This window comes from Aspergillus stella-maris (assembly GCF_047715825.1).
Source record: "Aspergillus stella-maris strain CBS 113639 unplaced genomic scaffold BDV14scaffold_41, whole genome shotgun sequence".
NCBI lineage: Eukaryota > Fungi > Ascomycota > Eurotiomycetes > Eurotiales > Aspergillaceae > Aspergillus > Aspergillus stella-maris.
In genome coordinates this window covers 20349-43768 of record NW_027396835.1, presented here as the reverse complement: position 1 = coordinate 43768, position 23420 = coordinate 20349, and the positions used below count along the sequence as shown (strand labels likewise).

General features: G+C 48.8%; 7 protein-coding genes across 7 annotated transcripts; 3 read left to right on the top strand and 4 right to left on the bottom strand.

Moving 5' to 3' along the window:
• Positions 1-403: 403 nt before the first annotated feature.
• BDV14DRAFT_190880 (uncharacterized protein) lies at positions 404-3262 on the bottom strand (the record flags this gene model as incomplete). Its single annotated transcript, XM_073771403.1, has 7 exons — positions 404-505; positions 537-1068; positions 1117-1230; positions 1289-2345; positions 2394-2675; positions 2723-3176; positions 3224-3262. 7 exons carry the CDS (start codon positions 3260-3262, stop codon positions 404-406), a joined length of 2580 nt encoding a protein of 859 aa, XP_073626359.1.
• Positions 3263-3748: 486 nt separating this feature from the next.
• BDV14DRAFT_190879 (NADP-dependent oxidoreductase domain-containing protein) lies at positions 3749-4931 on the top strand (the record flags this gene model as incomplete). Its single annotated transcript, XM_073771402.1, has 7 exons — positions 3749-3907; positions 3962-4040; positions 4093-4133; positions 4177-4227; positions 4300-4399; positions 4456-4672; positions 4748-4931. The coding sequence occupies 7 exons, from the start codon at positions 3749-3751 to the stop codon at positions 4929-4931; spliced, it is 831 nt and encodes a 276-aa protein (XP_073626358.1).
• Positions 4932-5101: 170 nt separating this feature from the next.
• BDV14DRAFT_209928 (glycosyl hydrolases family 31-domain-containing protein) lies at positions 5102-7417 on the bottom strand (the record flags this gene model as incomplete). The annotated part of the gene is made up of 2 exons (XM_073775767.1): positions 5102-6386; positions 6438-7417. 2 exons carry the CDS (start codon positions 7415-7417, stop codon positions 5102-5104), a joined length of 2265 nt encoding a protein of 754 aa, XP_073626357.1.
• Positions 7418-7868: 451 nt separating this feature from the next.
• BDV14DRAFT_201807 (uncharacterized protein) lies at positions 7869-8423 on the bottom strand (the record flags this gene model as incomplete). The annotated part of the gene is made up of 1 exon (XM_073773853.1): positions 7869-8423. One exon carries the CDS (start codon positions 8421-8423, stop codon positions 7869-7871), a length of 555 nt encoding a protein of 184 aa, XP_073626356.1.
• A 6578-nt stretch (positions 8424-15001) lies between these two features.
• Positions 15002-17289, top strand: BDV14DRAFT_209926 (uncharacterized protein; the record flags this gene model as incomplete). Its single annotated transcript, XM_073775766.1, has 4 exons — positions 15002-15228; positions 15298-15900; positions 15984-16811; positions 16893-17289. The coding sequence occupies 4 exons, from the start codon at positions 15002-15004 to the stop codon at positions 17011-17013; spliced, it is 1779 nt and encodes a 592-aa protein (XP_073626355.1). The 3' UTR covers positions 17014-17289.
• A 1913-nt stretch (positions 17290-19202) lies between these two features.
• On the bottom strand, positions 19203-19951 carry BDV14DRAFT_201805 (uncharacterized protein; the record flags this gene model as incomplete). Its single annotated transcript, XM_073773852.1, has 2 exons — positions 19203-19376; positions 19424-19951. The coding sequence occupies 2 exons, from the start codon at positions 19949-19951 to the stop codon at positions 19203-19205; spliced, it is 702 nt and encodes a 233-aa protein (XP_073626354.1).
• A 1763-nt stretch (positions 19952-21714) lies between these two features.
• BDV14DRAFT_201804 (uncharacterized protein) lies at positions 21715-23079 on the top strand (the record flags this gene model as incomplete). Its single annotated transcript, XM_073773851.1, has 4 exons — positions 21715-21755; positions 22279-22422; positions 22675-22978; positions 23032-23079. 4 exons carry the CDS (start codon positions 21715-21717, stop codon positions 23077-23079), a joined length of 537 nt encoding a protein of 178 aa, XP_073626353.1.
• Between the last annotated feature and the right edge of the window lie 341 nt (positions 23080-23420).

The following is a 23420-nucleotide window of genomic DNA, read 5'->3' as shown; positions in this document are numbered from 1 at the left end:
TCGTCTCTAAGTCTCTGCAAGTGTTGGGGATGAGTCAGGAAACTGTGTCGTTCACTGCAAAGCGTTGGATTGGACCAGAAATTGAAGTGGGATCGGGGCTGGCAAAGATGGGATCAGGGGCGTCAACTAAGCAAATGTCGCGTGTCTTTCCTAGCTTCACCAAGTTTATGATATATTGCAGGTTCAGAAATAGCTGGCGGTGATACGTAAATACATTAACCGCGACCATGTAGGAAACAAGTAGCATGCCCATGTTAGGGTGTAGTATATACAGACAGGCGATGTTTCTGCCCCATGATGATGCCCGTTGAGCTCCTTATTATGTGTCATCCAGGCCACGGCCCAATGCTTTCCTCCTATTCATAGTGGCTAATTTGGGGTGCTCAAGACTCGCTTGGAGTAGTCAGATTGGTGCTACTTCAATAACAGTCGAGTCCTGCTTGTTGAGCGGCACTCGCAACCCGCCTCGTTCCTCGGAGTAGTCTCCGTTGGCGATCGTGTATGTCTTGAGTGCCATTGAGATCTTCCAACCAAACAAGCGCCGCTGAAGCATCTGCGGCTGTTTCAGGAGCGAAGCTTGACTTTGACGCAAGGATCAGTAATACAGTGCCCGTGTCAGAGTTGTATTCAAACTGCTCGATTGCCCCCGCGTCGATTGTGATATAGAGAGAAAGCGGTCCGATATAGACACGATGTTTCACAGCATCACGCACGATGACTGTAATAGTGGACCCATCGACACTCATGTTACCTCCGTAGATAACCAGGCCTAGCCTTGGGTCCTTCGCAAGATACACCGCAGAGCCCAGCGCGAGGCCAAGGAAGTTTGGACCATAGTCACCGCTATACCCGTCCCATGCCAGCGTATCCGGCCACAAATGGAATGAGGCTGCTGTAAATCCATCTCGGTCGATGTTGAACAGTGCTCCATTCATGCCGCCATATCCTACTTGGAGCAAATGGGTATCATGCGGGTTGTCGCGAAAGTTAGATAGCAGAGGCAGGGCATTGAGCCCCGACCCATAGTGATGAATCTGGCGCTCAATGCGCTGGAGTCTTCCACCATAGCTTTATTACGATCAACCAAAGAGCACCAAATCCAAGACTACCACTCACATGTTGTCCCAGTAGCGGCGGGCGTTTACATTCCACCCCCAATGTGCGACTGTAGGCATGTACCCAAGAATGCTGTTGATCGTCTTTTCCACCAAGGCATCGTTCCCAAAGTAGCTCCTCCAGGCGTCAGCAATACATTCCGCAGAGTAAAATGCCATGCGGCCGTTCCTACCGTGACCAGTAGTACACTCCTTCTGGTCCAGTCGAATACCAGGCTTGTTCACTGCCAAACGGAGCAGGCAGGGTGCCCCAATAGTTCACTCGATCCTGCATGATTCCCTTCAGTCTTGTTGCCTTCTCGGTCTGACTCTCACGTTGCAGGTCCTGAAGCAGCTCTCCCCACACGGTTTCCCCCATTAATCCCATCAATGCATATCCCACATAGTAGCTGCCCGATTCATCCTGGACATAGCATCGCATCACTGTCTCATATGCCTGATTCAAGTACCATTCCCAGTCGTACAGGCTCACTAGATCGGGATACGCCCTGGACACGCGATACATGGCCCAATATGCCGCACTAACGTGGACGTAGTTGTATGCTCTGCCGTCCACCGAGTAGGAGTCGGCGCGATTCCAACTCCACCAGTTACCCCAGTTGATGTCAGATCGATAGTCGTAACCTGGAACATAGCCTGGCTCGTAGAAGAAGACGCTTTTGCGAACTCCGTAGATATCATCACTGGTATTGGTTGGGCCCGTCTGATCATCCTTCACCTGTATGTTGCCCCAAAGGGTCTGATTGATGAAGTGCTCCAGCTTGGCAATTTCGTCTGGCTCAGGCTGAATTGACTGTTTCATCAATGTTGCCAACCATGCCCCGGATCCGCCCTCGTCCATGAGCCCTGCCATCCATACGCGAGGGTCCTGATCGACTTGCTTCTCAGCGATGCGGTCGTAGGTAATAACCGAAGGCGACCGACCGAAGGGATCATTTGAGACATCAAACCAAGCCTTGGTAGTAAAAGAATTACCTAGTCTTCCTATAGCCGCAGATGCGCTGTCGGTGATATAGTAGTGAACCGTCTGAACAACGCCGTCGCTATAGGTAATGGCAAGCCGGACACGGCCAGAGACGCCCTGTTGGGGTTTCAACTTCCACAAATTGATCGCATCTGCATGTTTGATTTCTAACAGCTGAGGTGGAGAGGTCGTCATATTGGCAACCGTTTTGTTCGTCAAAATATACAGGGACGCTTCCAGGTCGGAGGGAATGGTATAGCCGGGAACTCAGACAGCATAAGGAGTTCCAGTGGCCTCTACCACCTCCCCAATACTGCGAATCCCGTGTTGCACTAGGGAAAGACGCAATCCGACCGTCCAGCTTTCCCCGGGCTCCAATGTTCTGGAGGATGGTTCATTCCACGGCTCAACGTCTGCCCATTCCTGTTCTGCGTGAGCCTTGGATATGACCTGCCACTCATAGAATCCCTCGAAAACTTGACTTTGGTATGGAAGCTCCGTATCCGTTGGTTCGTCTAGGAAGTCCCATGCCTCCAACGGGGTATTTCCGAGGGGTGTGATCACGAGGGCATCGCCAGTTCCACGAGTGGGCGTCACTGGACATAGCCTCCTCCAAGCCCAATGTAAGGATCAATTAGCGAACAGCTCTCCAATGCTTCCTCTGCCGTGTAGTTGTAGAAGGTACTATTGAACTCTATCGGAAATCCTAGACTTCCGAGCTCGACAGATCCATTGTGCGCGTTCTTCATCGTAAATGTGAGTCCCAGGTCTCCATAAATGTCGATCCACCAACGCCTGATCGTTAGAGGGAACGAGTCAGGTAGGGTTCTTGAAAGGTTGGCTTCGCTTAACGCGTCTGTCGATGATATATCCTCGACTGCACGACGAGAGGTAGCGGTTCCGACTGTGGTCCATTCGCCATTGCTTGACGAGCGGTAGCGAAGGTTAATATCACCAAGATGATACTGACCATTTGCTGTGCGATATGGTAGAAAGTTCGAAGGAGAGAAGTCAGAACTCTTTCCGCTTGGTCGAATAGAAGAGAGAAGCTGTGCGTCCTGCACCAAATCAAATTCGAAATTGGTTGTCGACAAGTTCTGAATCCATTAGCCAGGCCCAGGGTGTCTTCACCTTGGGCCAAGACAGCAAAAGCAGATATTAGGATAGTCGCATAAGCCCTCATTGTTGGGGAAGGGGATTCAGTGTGGCTGTTCGATATGAGTGTAGCGTACAGCGCGATCGGGCGTTCCAATTTGTATTCAGGACTTCCCTCCCCCAAGAGTGATCCCTGGAGATCGACCGGTAGAATTACCTCCGATTAAGCCCTGGTTGTTGCTGCACCCCTGGTGAGAGCTAGTACACTTCAGGTGATTTTCCGGCGCAGGGCCCGCTGTCGACTTTATTATGGCATAGTAATTCAACCGTTTTATATCGTTTGCGGAGAGACAGAATCCATAGGATCTCAGTGATCCGGAATCACTACTATGTAGACTGGCGGTTGCCACAAGCACTTTGCAAGTTGTGATGGGTCTAGGTCAACGGGGCATCCGCGTATGTGTTGGATGAGCGACGGGGAGAAGACTACGGCCAGGCCCTGGGTATAAGGATGATCACAATACTCTTATCTGTGTGGAATCACTAAACCTTATTACATTATATTCTAGCCAATATGGTCAAGTCTCTCCCATTTGCTGATATTTACGTCCCCTCGCCGTGCTTTGGCACCATGGGGTTGAGCTTCAACTTTGGCAGCAACCTTAGTCTCGAGGAGGCGGAGCCTGTTTTGCTAAAAGCAATTCAGTTGGAATGCACGTTCTGGGATACTGCTGTAAGTATTCCTTGATCTCTTGCAGAACTGAACTACACGCTAAAATATAGACAGGTTTCCTATCGGGCAGCAGTGAATGAAAAGCTGCTAAAAGACCTTATCAGGAAACATATTGTCCGCGATATGATATTTAGTAAATGATGGTACATTTGTGTACGTGGTCGAGGGGTCTAATGTTTTGGTAGTCGCCTCGAAATGTGGTTTTGACGTCTTTGAAGATGGATCAGTCACCAACTCTGCCGCCCACATCAACGCATATATATATTGAGGGCACCATCGAAAGGCTTGGTTTCACTCCGGACCTTTACTACCTACATCGGGTGGACCCTATTATGTCCATACATCCCCTCTGGACGACGGTGTAACTGACATCAAAAGATACACCGCTCGAGGAGTTAATCGCAGCGCTTGACGAGATCCGCAAAGCGGGACGAAAAAAGTACATTGGATTGTCGGAATGCTCAGCAAAAACCCTGCGCACCGCAAATTCCAGTACGTACCTTCGTTGTGTCATTCTACCTCTTTCCGCCCTGCCGACCTGAGAATAGTTGCCAGGATCGATGCCGTTCAGGCAGAGTACTCGACTTTCGAGACGATAAACGAGCAAGACGGTCTCATACAGGCCTGCAAGGAGCTCGGCATAACTTACGTTGCTTATGGCCCATTGGGTTACGGTTGGCTTGTTGACGACTCCCCTTACAAGTCGCCCGATGACTTTGCAGCAGATGATTTCCGCCGCCAAAGGTGCATCCTAGACTTCACCTAGTACTTCCTTACCCGAGCTTACAGTCACTATAGGCCCAAAGTACCAGGGAAATAACTTCTACAAGAACAAAGCAGTTGTAAAAAGATGAAAAGGATCTCATCTCGCCGAAACTGTGCGCTTAGCCAGGTTGCGCTTGCTTGGGTTACGGCGCAGGGAATGATTGCTATTCCAGGTACTACTAAAGCAACGCGACTAGAAGAGAATTGGGCGTCTCGCGACATCGAACTGAGGAACAGTTGGAAATCCGAGGGATTATAAACTCTACCAAACCTCATGGAAACCGCCACAATGATATTTGACAGACAATGGTGGGCCATTAGGTCGAACGTCCATGGTCAGAGATGTTTAGTACATGACCTCTGTGCAACATTGGCTTATGGCCTGTTTAGCAATACTAAGACAACTGTCTCTGTTTTCAGTCGAGATGATTAGAGTCGAATGACAGTGCCGTTCTCTGCACGAACAAACTCTAAGAAGTCGTCGAGATCATGGTTCACTGGTGACCCAACAATAAAAACAGCTGGCTTGCCATAAGGGGCCGGGACCTGCGCTGTCTGACCCCCGGTGTACTTCCTTCCAGACCAGACGTGGGTATATGTCTTATGCCCTGGAAAATAGACGTCGACATTCAAGTGACCAGCATCGAGCACAGGAGCGACGTAAAGGTCCGATCCCAGGTAGAAACTTTGATAACTAATGGCCTTTGCTCGATCATCATTTGGGTGATAGATGACCGGGATTCGTAACAGCGGCCAGCCGAGATTCTTGCTTTCAGTTTCCAGGATTGTACGACGGTATCTCCCCAGACTAGCAAACATGCGTGCATTGTATGCAAAGTAGGCGTATGTGGAAGTATTGGTGTATGGCTGAGCATTCAGTTGCGGAACGTTACCCTCGTGCGTGCGGAAAACGGAACTGGAGACGGCTGCAAGTTCGCCCCAACGTCCCAGGAGCTCAGCGGAGCGATTGACGACTCCGTGACTATCCCATGTTGTGGTGTAGCCACCGATTTCGGTATGGCCATGAGCGTAGCCAGACAGACCCATGTGGCCCATGACCGTAACGGAGGACTTGATGCCGTCGTTCACGCCCCAGTTAATGGCCTGGTCACCAGCCCAGTACAAGTTCTGGTATCGATTGGCGGACATGGAGGATGATCGATGCCAGAGAATCGAGTCATTGAACTGCGAAACGCTCTTCCCAATCCAGCGGTGCAGGGCTGCCCATTCCCGGGGGTAAGCGTTGTGGTAGAAGAACGGGTTGATCTCCTTGTCCGCGAATTGAGTATCCGACGAGACAGGATTGTACTCGCCAAAGTCGGTCATGAAGCCTGAAATGTTGGCATTCCAGACCTGGTCCCTCAAAATATCCCGGAACCACGATCGAGCAGCTGGATTTGTGAGGTCGAGGATTCCTGCATCCAGACCCGGACCGCTTGATATGACCGATGTCCCATTTGTTGTTGCATTCTGGATCATATACTTTCCCTCGGTAGCCTCCACATAGAGATTTCTTCGGTATCCATCAGACTTTGTGCTGACGTTTGCAAGAAACGGATTGATGTAGGAGAGGGTTCGAATGCCATGTCTATCACGCATGGACTGCACAAAGTCGTTCCATGATGGATAAAGACCCTGGTCATTCTCCCAGTTCCACCACAGTCGAGACACGTTAAGTGTCATGTAGGAGACACTCTGCTCATGGGTTCCAGACCTTATAGTTGACCGTTAGCCATGATGTGGAATGGGTAGGAGACATTCTTACCAGTCCTGCAGCCAGACAGCAGAAATAGGGCATGACTGTTCAAGTCCACGTTCAACCACCCGATTCACCTTTGCTTCACCACCTTGAATTCCGACGACTGCACCACGGTCGACCCACTGGGGTAGCTCAGGCATCCTGCCGGTGTAATCAGTTACCATGGTAATTGCATCGAGCATGCTCCCGGCTTGCATCAGGAAACCAGATACACATCGAGCGCTGTATCGCACCGTGACAGCATGAGGGTCTGTAAAGTCGAAGGTGGCATAGGCTGTGCTCTCTTCGGTCAGATGGAAGACCCGAGCATGTGAGCTGATGTATTGCGGAATCGCCGAGTAGGTGGTGAACTTGTCACCGCCAGCAAAGTAACTGTCCTCGTTCTCGAGCTGTGTGATCGGTTGATCACCGCGACCGACCCCTTGCTCTCTAGAAAAGATCGGGACGGACTGGTTCTTGAGCGAGGCAAACGACGCTTGTCCACCGAGTCCATAAAAGTCCTCGGATGGGGTGGAACGATAGGTCAAAAATAGTTTCGTGACGAAGGTGGAGGGCAATCCATCGTCCACTTGGGCATCAAAGGCAATCCGATCGGGATATTCAGAGGGCACAGTGATGGTGAAAATGAAGGGGACAGTTGCATTTCCACAGCCTGCGAAAAGGCCGTGGATAACTGCAGTATTGTTGCGCGAGCTCCTCACGTCTGTGATTTGCAGGCCTGTACATCTGTCCTCATTGACCTCTTGGATCTTGAAATTGCCATTGGCAGCCGTAACAATGTCGTCTCCTCCACTTGCGCTTAGAAAGTCCTGTCCAGGAATAGTGTCCCATATGGTCCGACTGTTCTGGGTGATGGACAAATGAGCGGTGGCATCGTCAACCCTGAGCTGGAATCCATGGCCTAGACTGAGTGTTGATTGAGATGCAAGTGTCAGGGGAGAGAAGAAGATAGGGCATGCCCAAGGCCACAAACGGAGATAGCGCATGTTTATTTTCAGGGTTTGATGGCGTGCAAAGAGCTTATTCTTGCGCAATCAAACACCTGAGGGGAATTTATTATAAAGACAGGCCGTTTAAGCGGGCCCTTTAAGCGCCCGTGTTACTTCCCCGGATGCTCGTCTCCACAGCAAGGGAATATCTCTTAGCCATCAGCACAACCTTGGAGTATAGTTCCACATCTTGCCAGCCAACGGGAACCATATTCCGACTGGCAATCTCCTTGCTGTTCCTATGTCGTCATGGATGTTAGTGGTGAAGTTCTCCGACACACTTCTATCTATGGTTGTATCATAGATATATATGCTGAGTTACCCAGTTCGGCGGGAGAATATGTTTCCAGTATTTTCATGCAGATCCTTATAAAATCAATCATAGACTACAATATCAAGTAGTTCTTATGTATACCACACTTCAAGACAAGATAAAACATCAAGGGAATCAACCCCCAACAGCCACAATATTCTTCACTAAACCGACCAACTCCTCGCTTGAACAATTGTCAATCATCTTTTTCAGCGCGTCTTGAATCATGTCCTCCAATTGCGCTCCCATCTCTTTCTCCCTGGAGCAGATACTAATCCCAGCTGGTGTAAACATAGACTTGTTAGTGTACACAACCATCCAGTCCTTGCCAATACCAAGTATTTCCCACCGTGCCCGCACCATCTTTAACCATCCACTCCCTCTCCACTCCATGACCGTTGCACCCGTGTCAAAGCTCTCTTCCCTGACTTGCCGATCAGTTCCTGAAACAGTCTTGGGTGTCGCAGAGGAATTGGCGGATGTTTGGTAAACGGTTGTGCTGGTATACACAGGATCATTCAACTCGCGCGATGCGTCTAGCGAAAAGGTAATGGAGATACTGTGCTTGTCGCGCCAGAACGGACTGGAGGAACGGGTGAGGAGCCATGTTCCAGCGAGAGATGGCAGAGGTGGTAAGGGGGGTGGAGTCTGGCAGAGCTTCGCTGGGGGGCTCAAAGAAAGTACAGACATGTTTAAGTGATTTCTAAAAGACAAGCTGGGGTTTATAATAAATGGCTACTGCCAGGTTACCTGCAGCTGCTATTAAAATACTTGATCCTAAGATCCATATGAATTGCTTTTGTTGTAACATTGCATCATTGATTAAAGATTGTTACATTCACTTTCATGCCTCAGGCATTAAAATCTGCCAGCCTGTTGCTAGATAAACAGCCACGTGACCATGGTACATTGACTGTGCATTACTAATTAACCCTTGCTACATTATCTGTTGATCTTGCAAAAATATCCTGTAGAAATGGTTAGACTATCTATTTAATAATCTTGAACATCAGATAATAATATGGTTGAGTGCATATTTCAAACTCTAGGCTTGGCTTCCCTGCTTTCCTGGCAAGGGGGGATTTATATACATAGGTTGCAAGTGACTTGCTAGATAACACGGAGGTGCTGAAATTCATGGTTATCCCAAGGGATTCATACTATTTTCGTATCTTCTGATGGTTTATCCTGTTCATGCTGAGCAATCAAAAATTCAAAGACTTTGACCAGTGATTCTAGAACTTCTACAACATCCTGATTTTGTCTGCATCAGTGTAAGCATTGACAGGAGCTCTGTGGACATCTCACCTTTAAGGATATGTGCTGCGCTCCTGGCTCTACTTTTGATTTGGTGGCAGTAGTAAGACGACTTCCCAGGCCTTCAATTGTTCAAGCTTTGCTTCGGTGGCTAAGCTGAGACAGATGTAGCGGATGTCCGGCTGTGGGAAGAGCATTTCCCTCCCGGTAACCTGTATACCATTGTGGGGAATTTAAACCGCTTAAGAATATCGGTACTCGAGAACTTGAAGGAATTCGACATAATTTTGTTGCCCTTTCTTAGTAATAGCGGTGGAATAGCTACCCCAAGTGATATCGTCTAGGAAGTTGGGTCCCAATTAGAGAAGGCAGCAAGAACGCTCTCGGCAGAAGATCAGTCTAACTCGTCCTCAGATGACGAAGCATCTGTGATTTATCCAGGTCCGTCAAGCGCGATCAGAATTGCTATGGGCGAGCCCGCTGGTATGTCAACGGCCTGATGGATCTGGCGCCAGTGATCGAGCTGCATTGTTCTCGTTTGCAGAATATACAGGAGCCCTAATCTGCTTCTACTAAGGAAGTTTTCTGTTTATTACATGATGCGCAGCTCTTTGCCATGCGCATCCAAGACTAGTGGGCACTCTCTAGAAAATTTTCCTTTTCTAAGTTAATAACTAAAAACATTTTTACAAATGCACTAACTTTCCTAGTAGAGCGCCTAGCAGAGGCTAGCCAGGAAAGGTCTACCCGCATTAGAAAAGACAAACAGGAGCCATTGTCACGGCGCGACCTCTAGGAGCATTCAGAAGCCTAAACCGCTGCACTATCAGCGAAAGACTGGGATGTAGAGCCGAAGGCTCTACACTGCTCTCACATATATATACCATTATCAGACAGGAATCAGGCAGGAATCAGGTATCTGGTTGCGCACTGTGACAGCCATTTAAAGAAAGCCATTCTACTCCTTATAACGCTTTGACCTTGTTCAAGCCCTACTCTTTATTTTAGGACTCTAGTCTTGTGGCATCTATTCTAACAAATTTGCAGTATGCTGCATCCCACACGTTGTTACTTTTAGTTACTAGCAAAAACGCGTGTTGTTGCCTGCAAGTACCCCCTCTACCACAAAAAGGCAACCTTCCCTTTAAATTTCACTACTGCCGTAAGACCATCTCCATGCGCAACCATATTGGCTGGAAGTATGTATTCTGAAATAGCAACATACTGACCATGTCCACGTGGTCCAGCTGATCAAAAGCCTCCAGGGCTGCTCAATCATATATACCCTGTTTCAGCTTTGTCTTCTCTGATTGATTCTGCTTTCCCATAGTGGGGGATGTTCCTCTTAAATACCTTTGGTATTTGATTATGTCTATCAAGTTCTTGAACTTGGTCGAAGGGCTCCAAATCCAAGAGAAAAAAGAAAAGAAAAATGGAATTAAGAGTAGGCACAGATATTCGCAGGATAGGACAATTAGCCCAGGTCGTGGTATACTAGGTCATCAACTACATGCAAGTTTTCTCTATTATCAAACTTTATTGTTCGGTGTATATTAAGTTCGACTCGAGTAGGGTTCAGCTGATGTCATGGACCACTATCGATCTTGAACTTCAAATTAACGACCTCTACTCCAGCCATCCCTTGTTACGAAAAGCCTTTGGGATACTTAGGGCAGCTTATCCGCTATGCTAACTTACGCTGGTACAGGATTCCCAAAGCATTTCAGTAAATTGTGATGAATATCGACTGATCAGTCGTCTCTGAGACAAAAGCGCGTCTGCGCAGGATGCTTCCGAGTGAGCCGAAGAAATCGCCGGCGCCGTGGAACACAACTTCTGTACCACCTATACTTTATAGCATGATTACTGACATGATATCAGTATTTGCGCCGCTCGGCGGATTCTATGATGCATACCTATGACGAATACTTGTAGGTGTATGTCTAGAACGAGATTTCGATTATCGCCCATTAGTTTGCACCTCTCCGGCACTTTCACATTTCTCCTACATCCACGCTTGTTTTCACGATGGCTCAGGCAATACCGAATATGTCAGTTCTTTCTCTGTTGGATGCACAAGGGACATTGGGCGACGATCATTCAGCCTGTCTCAGGGCTTGCATCAAAGAAAAGCCTGCTCGTCCGGAAAATACGCCGGGTAAGCTTAAAGTATGACCCAACCGAGGTTCTTATCGGATTATCCGGTAGTTTTCAGTTCGGTGCACCACCATTTACCTTCTGGCTACGTCAAGACAAGTGCACGTTCTAGAACATGATACAGTATACTTAAGTGATTACACTGCTCTTTTCTTCTTAAGAGGAATCAGGAACTGATCTTTCTCGTCGGGTTTATCAAATCTCACCTGATCTTTCTTTGCATACAATCGACCCATTCGCCAAACAGATCTGATGTATTCTCCTTCAATTCGGACCGCAATCTTGTTGGGTCCAGTGTTCACCCTGGCAGTGGCAAGAGTGGTGCCATTTTCCAGTATTCCTCGACTTTTCCTTGCAAATTATGACCTCAACATGCTTAATGTCTTACTCCCCGACAACCATAACCATAATTCCGAACATGATCAGGGCGCCTGTCTTCGCGCATGTTTTGATAACGAGCCTGCATGCCCCTCAAACATGGTATGGTTCCACATCAGATTCTATCTAAGTTCTACTGCCTTACAAAACTACAACTAATCATCTCGTTAGGAAGCGACAATGCTGGTATGTACGAGGAAGATAAACTATACACATATTTGCCGATTTATTCATACCTTCACCTGGTTAGAGATGGAAACTTAGCATCGACAATGCTGATAGGACGCAGAATCGATGCTGGACATGCTGCCTTCTTCCTCAGAATGATGAATCCAGTGTCCCTTATGATACCGCCACTGATACGTTCGATTCTGTGATGGATTTTCTGGATAAACCAGAAGGTGCTACGAAAGAGACCGGTACGTTTGTCTCCTCTTCGCGCTCCTCCCTTTCATTTTGCTTGCTTGTTATAAAATCAGGGCAGTGAGCTAAAATGGTCTCAACTAACGATGTAAAATAGCATGCCTTGGAAGTGGCAGTCCGTGCTGTACCGAGTCTAAATGTGCTCCCTGTTGCAAGGGGAGGTGCATGGCCTTTCGATCTGGATATAACAAGCAATGCTTTGATTACTGATGAATTTGATCATTGGCACAGCTCACCAGCAAGTTTCCCTGTGACAAACTCTGGGGTATTGCCATACATGTATGCGAGAATAAGGGTAGGATGAGAGAGGACTTGAAAAGGTACGATAGCCCGAGGCATGGCATGGCTGGGCTTCAGCGGTCAGTTGATATGCGATATTTAAGCTTATCTTACAGCACACAAGAAATTCAATTTACCAATCTAGAGCCATTACTTTGGATAGTGCTTGGGTCTAAAGTGGGCTTGTTGCGTCTCCGTTCGGCTTTTGACGTCCAGTGCAGTACTGTAGTACTCCTCTCTTCTTTTCTCTTTGCATCTTATTTTAGTCTGAATCCTATCCATTCTTTACCAAAAATGTGCCTCTTTCAGCCTTTAGAATTCAATTTAAGGGCATTATTCTTCGCCAAAACCGCGCAACCACATGCGTCGACTCTATAAAACCTAGGAAGAGTCCGAACTGCTTCGCAAAAAGTTAGCGTCACTGGTTAAATAAAGGAAGTTTCGAATGGCCCCTGAGCCAAAAGGCCGCTGGTTGTGAACGGAGGTTAGGCGGAGGTTAGGGAGGGGGATGTGCATAATTATGACCTGGGATAAACCTGCAGTCTCTGTAACTGACACTCACCATAGACCCTCCTCTTCCAAGACAAGGTGTTCTTTTAGTGAGGTAGTTGTACTGTCTTGATCGCAAATCTTTATAAGCTCTGCTCAAGCTTTAACGCTTCACACGGCCGCTCCAAAACAGCCGTAATCGATTTCCTATGAGTCTTCTTGCAGTTGGTCGCTCGAGCTAACGGGCTACCTAGGTGCCAAGTTGGCAGCATTCGACTAAAATCACTCCGCCTTCTCTAAATAGATGGAGCTCGCTAGGGATCCAAGTCGCTGGGCACTAGAGGGGGGGAACATCCCTAGTCCGCTCTGGGCCTGAGCTAGGCTCCGGAGAGTACCTCTTGATTAGGCACACGGGGCGAGTTTTCTGGTTTGCGGCACTGCAGGATTGAAACCCTGTGAATAGCCTCCCGAGTAACGGCCTCTATGAAACAGGACTGCATAATCTGGATAGGAATGACAGGAGTCTGCCTCTCTTATGCTGAGTTGCCTTCTTGATCTTGGGCTGACAAGGTCTGGGTTTTAGCAGAACATTCACTCGTCTGGTACAGTTTCCAAACACATAAAAAACCTGTGTGTTATGCATAAGAACAAAGTCTTGGTGAGCGAGTACGAATAGATTTCGCAAAGCTCCAGGAACAGACTCTATCTGGCGGCCGCATATCGTGGTGTTGTTGCCAGCCCTCTAACCCATACACCTACGCGTGAAAAGGTGCACGTAATCCAGCTAAAGCCACCTTCGGAAATGAAAGGAATATTTTCTCCTTCGCGGCATCTCCACTTACCGTACTAAATGTTGATCTGCGAGCAGCTGAAAGCCTTTGGTATGATCTGCTTAACAAATCGAGCCCAGGCCTTATATCAAAAGAGGCTTCCGGTTACCCGGGATTTGAGGCGGGACATAAGCCAGCGTCCACGGGGGCACCGAACCGGCGCCATTTCTCGCTCTTCGAGCTATAGGATCCATACCCAGGCCTTCAATGAGACCAGCGAGTCAGGTACATTGTCCGGGGTTATGATTGGCCTGGAAAGAACCACGGATCTGTCAGCGGCCCGTCCTAAGGCGTGGATACGGCGAGCTAATTTGCTGGCGAGGCCCGCTGGCTTGATAAGGTCTGGCCGGCGGAATCCTGGACCAGCCTTAAGCACTTTCCGACCTAGCAGACACTTCATATTAAACTACTAATGCGTGGCTTAGTTAGTCTTTGAGGGCGGTGATTGTCGTTCGTTAGTGCTGTTGTTTTTTTTCACAAGCGGAAAAAGCGCACAATGTATATAACAGGGGACTACTGTCACCACACGCTATGAAATAACTCCTTTTACAACACCGGAACCAGGACTAACGCCACCTTTTTGGATCAATATCAACCACCGCCAAAGCAAGCGTCAGTTGCGGCTCAAATGACTGTCGCCTCGTCGACCCGGACCGTCTGGCCTAACCGCATCAAGCGCTCGTAGTGATCGCAGAGGTATCAAAACCTATCTCACACCGGTAGAAACCCGCTTGGTCTCCAATATGGGTCTGCCCCGGCAGAGGTAGGAGCTGTGTAGTTGTTTCGTCAACTATTCCTTCCCTTCAAGTATTAATTCCATCGAACATGCCAGAAATGTAGAGGCTTTTGAGATGCTTCAAGCTCAGAGCCGGGGATTATTCCAAGACCACCGTGTTTATCTATAACCATAACGCATATCAAGATGGCTCAGACCTCGACGTCACAAGAGCTTTGCCGAAGCCGTCAAAAAGGTATATAGAGGTCCTCAAACTTTCGCCTATCTCAAATCAAGAGTCACCCAATAACAAAAGTCTTTGGTGAAACGCTTCCTTTGGGCCATCCTACAGCCCAACAAAAGTACCGCATCTTTTAGGCGAATGCGCTTGCTTCCATCGTATGGAACACTGGCTCCAACATCTGGCTAGCGTAAGAGGCAGTGAGCCCACTGAGCGCAACGCAGGAAGCCTGTCATTGGCGTCCATTTCTGGCCCCCACGGATCTTCCCCCAGCCCGCGCCCTAATGTGAGAGACGAACGCAAGAGAATCATATTAGCGTCTTGCGCCGGAAAATAAGGAGACGCCCTAGTCCATTTTTGGCCTGTTTGCAGCGATCAGTTTGCGGCAAGTAGTTTGCGGCGCAGCAAGGGCTAAGCGATACGAAAAGTATTTATCATTACATTCCCAGCTCTGAGAAGTTAGGAGGAGGATGGAAGGGGACGTTTTGAATTCTTCAGCATGGCGCTCCATATAACCTACCTGTTTGTCTGGCTTCAATTCCTATGCCTCGTTAAAGCCTTTAGCACAGGACATGCCCCATTGCAAACTTATCATAATGCCGACAAGGACACGACTGTTGCTATTAAGCGGGCTCTCGACTCCGCCAAGGGCACAACTTACACGCTCAATGAAACGAAGTTGACTAAAAGTTGGGCTGACGCTACTCTATTCTCGGTTGGATTAAAGTATCTCAAACCATCTCATGCTCATGCTCATGCTCATACTTTGACATGCTCACTGACGGCCGGTTTTAGTTCCAGGACAAATACCTCTGTCGCATCGACGGATGGAACTCTAGAGCTCGAATCAGGCCTCGCAGTTATTTGCACGGCTTGTTACGTCAACGGGTCTATCGCTGGCTTCCTAACCGTGGAAAGCGACTTCAACATCACCGAGGCGATAGAAGGCGTCGCAGACGAGGTTGCGAACGTGACAGGCTCGGCAATTGACCAGCTCGAAGCCTTCGCGAGTGAAGTAGTTGGCAACCTTACTGAAATTGATAGTGTTGCAGACTTCGATTTTCCAGCGTGGCCGACTCTTGATTTGGAATTAGACCTCGATGATGGAGCCGGGTTCCCGGATGTACATGCGCAATTCGAATTTAATGACTTAGAGCTCTATTTGGAGCTGGATGTTCAGTTGTCGGCCGGGGCGACGTATACGTTGAACTTGTTCACGTCGCAGAGTGTCGCCGGGTTCGCAATTCCTGGGCTTGAAGCAGGGGCGCTGTTCAAAGTTTCGCTGGTGCTAATTGCTGAGGCAGAGATTGACATTGGTAGCGGGATTCATATTAAGCTTGACGATATGTTTGCGATGGAGTTGGAACTGTTCAACAAAAACGTTTCGAGCATTACACTGTGAGTTTGTCCTCCGTGAGCTCGATACTTAACGCATACGCTTCCCTTTCTTGGTTAAAGAGAGGTCTAATGATATGCTGCAGGCCTGGCGGAAGATTTGAATTTCTTCCAGTAACCATCGAAGGCCACGGCAGCCTCCAAGCCTTACTCCAGCTCGAAGCCAGTGTTGGGTTCGAGATTGCAACTCCAGACTCGGTCCTGGCCGAGGTTGCCAGTTTCAGTGCTGGGATAGGCGCTAATGTCTTTGCTTATGTGGCAGACTTCCTCGTTCAGGTTGATGCTTCTTCAAGCGACGACGCAGAGTGCGCGGTGGAAGTTATTGCCGAGTATACGCTAGCCGTAGGTGCGGCCGCGGGTGCAACTGTTGCTGTTGCTGAGTATGAATGGGGACCTGCGCCCAACACCACCGTTCCTGTTTTCTATACCACTCTAGAGAGTATTTGTGCCGGGACCAAGACATCTTCACCGATTACTACTTCGGTTGCCACACTTGAAGGGCGGGACAACAATCTCGCGAAAACGACGACTACAGTGTCGACCACGTCTACGTACACCATGGCGACCTGCGCCTCAAAGGGCCTCGTCAACTGCCCGGTCCGTCTACAAAGCACGACGACAGTTGAGAAAGCAATGACAACAGTTCTCACCGTTGGACCACACGTAAAAGCCACCTTCCCCGTTAACACTTTTACCACATTGACGGGTGCAATCCCGTTTGGGGACAATGTTCGCTCTTTCGGTGCCACTTCTGGGACGCCGGTGTCTTATGTTCCTCCGCAGGCGACTTCTTCACAGACTGGTGGCTCTACGTCGGACGATGATGGCAATGAATCTAGTATGAATAAGCTGATTATCGGCTTGAGTGTGGGATTAGGAGTTCCGGCGGTGATAGCTCTAGTGTTTGTGCTATGGTATGTTGCCACTGCATTTAAACCTATATTTTCTTTGTTTTTGGGTTTTTTACCTTGTTTTCCTTCGACTAATCGATGCAGGTGGTTTTTCTACAAACATAAGACATCCCCATTAAAGTCACAGCCCGAGATGACAGGAAACTTTCCAGGACTGAATCAGCCTGCAAAGCAACCAATAATAGCAACAGTGAGCGCTACCTGAGAATCTATCAAGCACAACAGCACAAATACAGAGCTATCTCAAGTCGTGTTAGAGTGGGTGAGTAGTGTTTCTCTGAAGTTGTGCAACTTGGGTGAGAGCAGGCTGAGAGGCTCTCGTGGTTCAACTAGTTTTCACTACCCAGTTGTGGATGAGCTAGCCAGCCAGTGTTGAACCAGCAAGTATAAGGCATCATACCAGGTACTTTAGTATCACTAATCTTGTGTTATAATAGATTGGTTATGTTATACTAGGTATAATGAAGGATATAACTATATAGGAGTGTTTCCTACCTAAAGTAAGTTTCATCTTTCATGCCTAAGTAGACGGCTAAAGGTGTCTGTCAATCTTCACCCCAGCGCAGGTAGACATCTGGTTAGCAGAGGTAAACGCCGTCAAGGGCACCAATAGCGATATAAAAAAGCTTCGGTAAAACAGGCCCTTCGGGGGAAGAACAGAGCGAAACCCCGACGAAGCCGCGATAAGCTCAGCTTCAAAGGCTTGCCAGCCTTGCCCATCCGGGAAGCCCTGACTTTCCCATCGCCGCTCTGGGTCTAGAGTACGTCCCCGATTCGGCCACGCTTGAACCGACGCTCAAATTGTTGCTTGAGTCGTACATCATTTATATGACTTTCCAACGCTCATAGCTATGGCAACATGCAACACGAGATGCATTAAAGAAAGAGAACCGAAATGATTTAGTCTAAGAGGTGAAATTTACCAAACATCATCTCTGACAGTCAACTTACCTGACTTGGAGATAAGCAACTACTGAACCAACAGAAGAGAAAAGACCTCATTTATGTGTCAAACCCCGGAATCTCACAAGTTTGCCAAAGCCGGGAGGAGTTTCCAGAGGCTCAGCGAATGTCCCTGCGACAATGTCGGCGAAGCACCTCAACCTGCGACACCCGGAGGATCAAAACCCCTGCCCATGTCTTTCTGTGTGTAGTAACGGCAACTCGGCGGTTCTTAACGTTTGAAGGGTAATATAACTAGTTTCCAGCAACCGGGAAACCCATTCTGGCCACCAAACTGACACAGGAATGATAAGTACCTTTCGAAAGATCAAGCCTGGTGCAAGACTCTCCAGAGAGCTCAGCCGGCTAGCCCTGCCCCAGAGCCCTTGCATCCCGACAGATCGGAGCTTTAGCACTTGGATAATCAGTATGCTCGTGGACCCCACCAGGGACGGCTAAAGACTCAGCCTGCCTCACCGTTATTGGTACGGGAAAGTCTGAGCTCCGACTTAGCGGCATGGATGCGACGCCTTATTTGTAATGATTGTGGGGGTGCTGGGCCAAGCAAACTGTCAGCGCTGCTCACGAGGTTTATCGCACGGCCTCGACCCTAGTAGCTGCAACACCGGACATACTGTACCTGCTGCGGTATGGGCATTATGTGCTGCAACTACTAATACGTGCCTGGGAATCATATCCCGTTGCGTCTTAATCTCCTTCTTACTCAAACTGTTGGATACCCACAACAAGCTATGTAAAGTAAACTTTGAGATAAAATTATTCAGCCGCACAGGCTTTTTACTTAGTATTGCGGTCAGCGTCAAAGGTACATACAATACAATGTAATATCCAGGAGGAGAACGCCAACACAAACATGGAACCGGCAGACCCGCAACATGCTCTCCTTAAATTAGACTAGTTACTGGTGCTGTGAGCTTGGGGTAATGATGTGTATGATTCTCATTTCCTGGCTGGGTAAGTTTTGGTCAAGCTCGACTAACCAGCTAAGGCTCTTCAACGACTCTCTAAAGTCAACTACGAAGGAGAGGATTAATATGTAGGAGGCTTAACAAGCCCTGAATGCACGTTTCATTTCAAACAAAGCTCTAGTGTTTCCATTTACTTCGACAAGTTGGGCAGCTGTATTTTTTACAGCTCTTTAACCACCGCTCAATACACCTGGAGTGATAGTTCACACCACACTGCGCTTTGCACCAGGAGAGTACTACTTCCTCGTCATCATCCCCTTCTGCTTTCCGTTCACCTTTACCATCCACCTTATTATGCTGGGCGTCATGGTCAGAGCAAACTTTCCGCAGTGCTTCTAGGCAAATTCCACAGTCTCCGTCGACCAGCCGCCTGGTTCCATATTCTGTTCGAGGCGATGTGGAAATGCTTGTAGTGGGCAGGTTTACTCTTGGTCCGGAAGGACTAGGAGCATGAGTGGAGATTTCAGTTGCCCTTGTTGCGAGCCTGGCTGGTGTGGTTGAGGAGGTTGGAGCAGTGATAGTAGTTTCCGGGGGGCTCGCTCTTGGGATCGATATTGCGCGTGCCGTGTTCGCGATATTCACCGGAGGAGCTGGTGGTCGTGAAGGTAATGTACCTGTGTTTGTAGCTAGTTGTTCGCTTTGTCTGCTCTCAGCAACTGCAGGTCGACTGGCTGTCGGATTTACATTCTGCTCTGGGCGACTGGATCTTGAGCGTGAATGGCTCCGTTCTTGTGGTTTCGCCCGCCGCTCGCGCTCAAGCTGCGAGAGAACTTCCTGAAGGGACCTTGACATGCGATCCAATGCCTCCTCCAAATCACGTTTAGACATAAAGGACGCCGGAGCTTTCGCAACTTGCTGTCGCTCTCGAACGGGCGTAGGAGGAATATAAGTGTAGGCTTCCCAGAATCGATCGACTGTTCTCTGCCACTTCGTGGCAAGATCCATCGCCTGGTTCTGATGAAACCTCGTGCAGAGAACATGAGGCGAAACATTTTCGAGCAGGTCGTCGATGCACCGTCCAGCATATAGATCTGTGGTTCCTTCGTTCAAGAGGGCTATCGCTGTTTTGCGGCCGTGGGCATTTGTGCGACAGTGACAGCGACGACCCTGGGAGTAGGCGTACCCTGCGCAAAATGGTTCATCGTCTGGGTAGAGGCCGAGAATTTCGGAGAGATGAGGGCGAGCTTGTGTGTGCCACTGATTAGAAGGCATTGTGATGATAGTAGGGTAATCTTGAAGTAGTTACAATAATTCTATTTTGTAGGATACCTCCTTCGATGCGATACCCTCTTTATATATCCCCAGTGGGGGAGTATAACATGTCTGCCTAAGGAGCACAAACAAAAGCGATTACACTCCGCCATATTCTTGTGGCTTAGTCTTTTTAGTTGCATGAGATTCTGATCGGCGCTGGCTACCAAACCAGACGGCCCGTCTTAGCTCCGTTCCATGAGGCTGTGGGCAAGCTTTTGGGGAAAATGAACCAGGGCTCCACCCGGGTGCCAGCGGCTATCCTGTCTTTCTCACTGGTTGATGATAAAAAGGACACAGTGGCTCCTGCAGCTCTCCCCCCTCCCCAGAGAGCAGAATGATCAAAACAGAACTCCACCTCTTTGTACAGCCACAACTACGGGCCGCTCGGGTAGGGGGAGCTGGAAATTTCACTCGAGTCAGTGGTGGTAATTGTGGATGACGATCACTTGGTGTCGGTGTAGGAGTCGGTTATGGTGCTTGTCTTGGTCGTTGTGCCGCTAGTGATATCAAACGTGACCGTGGGCTCTGGGACTTCAGAGTCGTCGTAGTCGAATTCGATGCTTGGTGGATACTGCGGTTTTTCGTCCCTATTCAAACTTGCTGGTCCCATCCAAGATTTCCAGACCCATACGCAAAGGACATGAACAAGACGGATCCTGTTAAATCTTCACCCAGTCTCAATCTGAATCAAGCAGCCTTTCCGACACACCGGCGGACTGGAGATATTTGAAGGAGCAAATGTGGATTCCCCGCGCAAAAGGGGTCGTGCCTGCGACGTCTTCGCTCCCTGGACTGTGACGTTATCGTAGGAAATCCCCTAGACGTACTGAATCTCACATCAATCGTTGTCATTGGGGGGTTGGTATGGCGATCTGGTGCCGCCCATGTTAGCTCCCAAATGGATGAGCCAGTATTAGTACCGATCAGCTCCAGCGCTGCGCATGGCCGGGGGTATTGCGCACAAACGATCGACCTTCCACCGCGTTCTGCACTTGTGAAGCCTGCTGTCGGGAAATATGACCTCGGATTTGGCTCTACTCACGAACGACTTCTCTCTGGTTATCGGTTTTTCCTTCCTTTTCCTACCCTGCTATTTACTTGCACTGGGCCTGCTGCTAGCCAGTCCATATGCACCAGACTCCGTAATGGACATATGGAACCCACAGCAACTCCTTTGTGCTAACAACAACATGATCATCATCATAACCTATGTTGCTATTACACGGAACAATGTCTCTTGTTAACCTGCTATTCCGATTCCTACTCTCAGTCTTTGTCTTGTCTTTCGCCGTATGTGCATGTTTGGCCTTAATCGCGTTGAGCCCTTGTCTGTCCTTTGATGATGCATAAAGCCAACGACCTCGAAGTTCCCTAGTAGTTCGATGAATCCCTCGACACACTGCTTCATCTGTCACTTTTCCAGCTGCCATTGTTTCATAGGTAATTTTCGCCATGTCCACACAGATTTCATCATAAACCTCCCAGAGGGTGCCAATAACACGCCGAAACCCCGCCAGATTAAAACGCGCTGATCAGGTGAATGCTCTCGTCGATAAACTTCTCGTCACCAACTGATCAGTGCCACAGACTGAGAGGTAAGCGAGAGACAATGAGTGCTACCGGAGATTCATTTCCAAAGGGTTTGCTACTGTGAGGGGGTCAATTCTCCCATCCTTAGAAACCAAGTAACTCTTCGATGGATTGGCGTTGTTTGTATGACAATGGCCGGCAAAATGAAATACTTTGCTTTGCGGGAGACCTGGTATGGCACGCTTATATACTTCTTGGACTGAATACGCTGAAGAGCCATTGATTCACACAAGCCAAAGTATTTCACCCCCTCGGCTGCAAAGGGAAGTCTATAATTCCCTGGAGTATGCTCCATAGTCATTAGGATTGCATGTGCTGAAGTAGCATGTGTAGCGGAATCTCGGCGGCCTTGTATAATTGCTTTAGCAGGCGAGCTGTAAGATGACATGACCCGATCAAGCACTGGTTTCCTTTTGCCTCTATCCGGCTGCATGGAGAGGGAAGCTGCTTAAAGGTCCTGTTGGGATCCACCATACATGAGGCAGTTGCTGTCAGATGAAGATTGTGTAAACTCTAAAGCTTCTAGAACCGGGTGACCTTGTCCCACAGCCACTCTGGAATAATAGGGCTCCCCAAATCACCCTTCATTGCCTTCTCTTCGATTTCCTCGCTTTTAGGGTCTGGTAGAGGCAGAGGCCATATCTTAGCATTTACCACAAAAATTGCATCGCAGTGATACTGGCTGACATTTATAGTAACGATAGGGCCGTCAACTGCAGCAAGCCGCAGTTCGCCTTTGCTTGGGCCCTCAATGAAGCCGTCAAATCCCAGTTGTTTACGAATCTCGACGCAGGGGAAGTTCGCGCCCCCCCGAGGGCCTCCCTGGAGTCCATGGTAAAGTATATAGTAGTTTCCTAGAGTATGACGCCGATGCTTATAAGACGAGGCTCTTTGAGATACCACGAAGAAATATGGTGTTTCACGTCTCGACGCGCTTACTTAACTGGAGCTTGCAAAGAACGGAGTTGGAAAGCCGCTAGTGGACGGTATGCAAGAAGTTGACGGAGGTGTTGCTAGGAATGGTTTCGCCATTAGTATCCGTTACTCAAAGTCAGGCACGGTTGCGGCAGATTCATCACTAACTTTGCCAGGTTCGCCTTCGGTGGACGGCCGTTTAAAATTGAGATTTACTTGGGGCCTGCAGACGATAGTCGTCGCCATTTCACACCCCATGAATACGTGACCAATGTGTACAACTTCAGTACGCCCGGAACGGCCAACGGCCAGGAGGTTTGCAGCAATTGCACGGACCTACAGCAATGCGACGTTGGGCTGATGGCATACGTTCCCATCATGCCGATTTTGAACAGCTTAATCCTAGAGGATCGATTGGCCTCACTAAAGAAAGATGACGTGGAGGCTGTTCTGAAGCGGCTTTATCAGCAGGTGACAGTGGTAGGGCGACTTGGTAATTCATCGAGGTCCTGGCTCGGGCTAACAAGCAATAGGCTGGTCGCCAGGTGCCCGAGAATGAATTGACGGCATCGAACCTGTAAATTCTTGTGTCCATGGCAGAAGTGTCTCACAGCAAGCACCCACCCAAGCCTTCGGTGCCAGATTCAGAGCCAGACATTCTGCCAGATGTTGGGCAGCCGGAGCCCCCGCAGCCATTGCAACCGCCACAACCTCCGCAACGGCCGGATCCTCCTCAAGAACCGGAACCAGCCCAACCGGAGCCCCCCAGCGCTCGCTGGTGAATCGAGTGTGACGAAGCTCTAGCGCTCAGGGGAAGCCGCGGTGTTTTGAAACATCTTTCAGGATAGCGATCAATCAAAGTAATACTAAGAATCGAGTAATGAATTCATATTCCGCTAATCCGTCGTGTAATGTCTTAAGA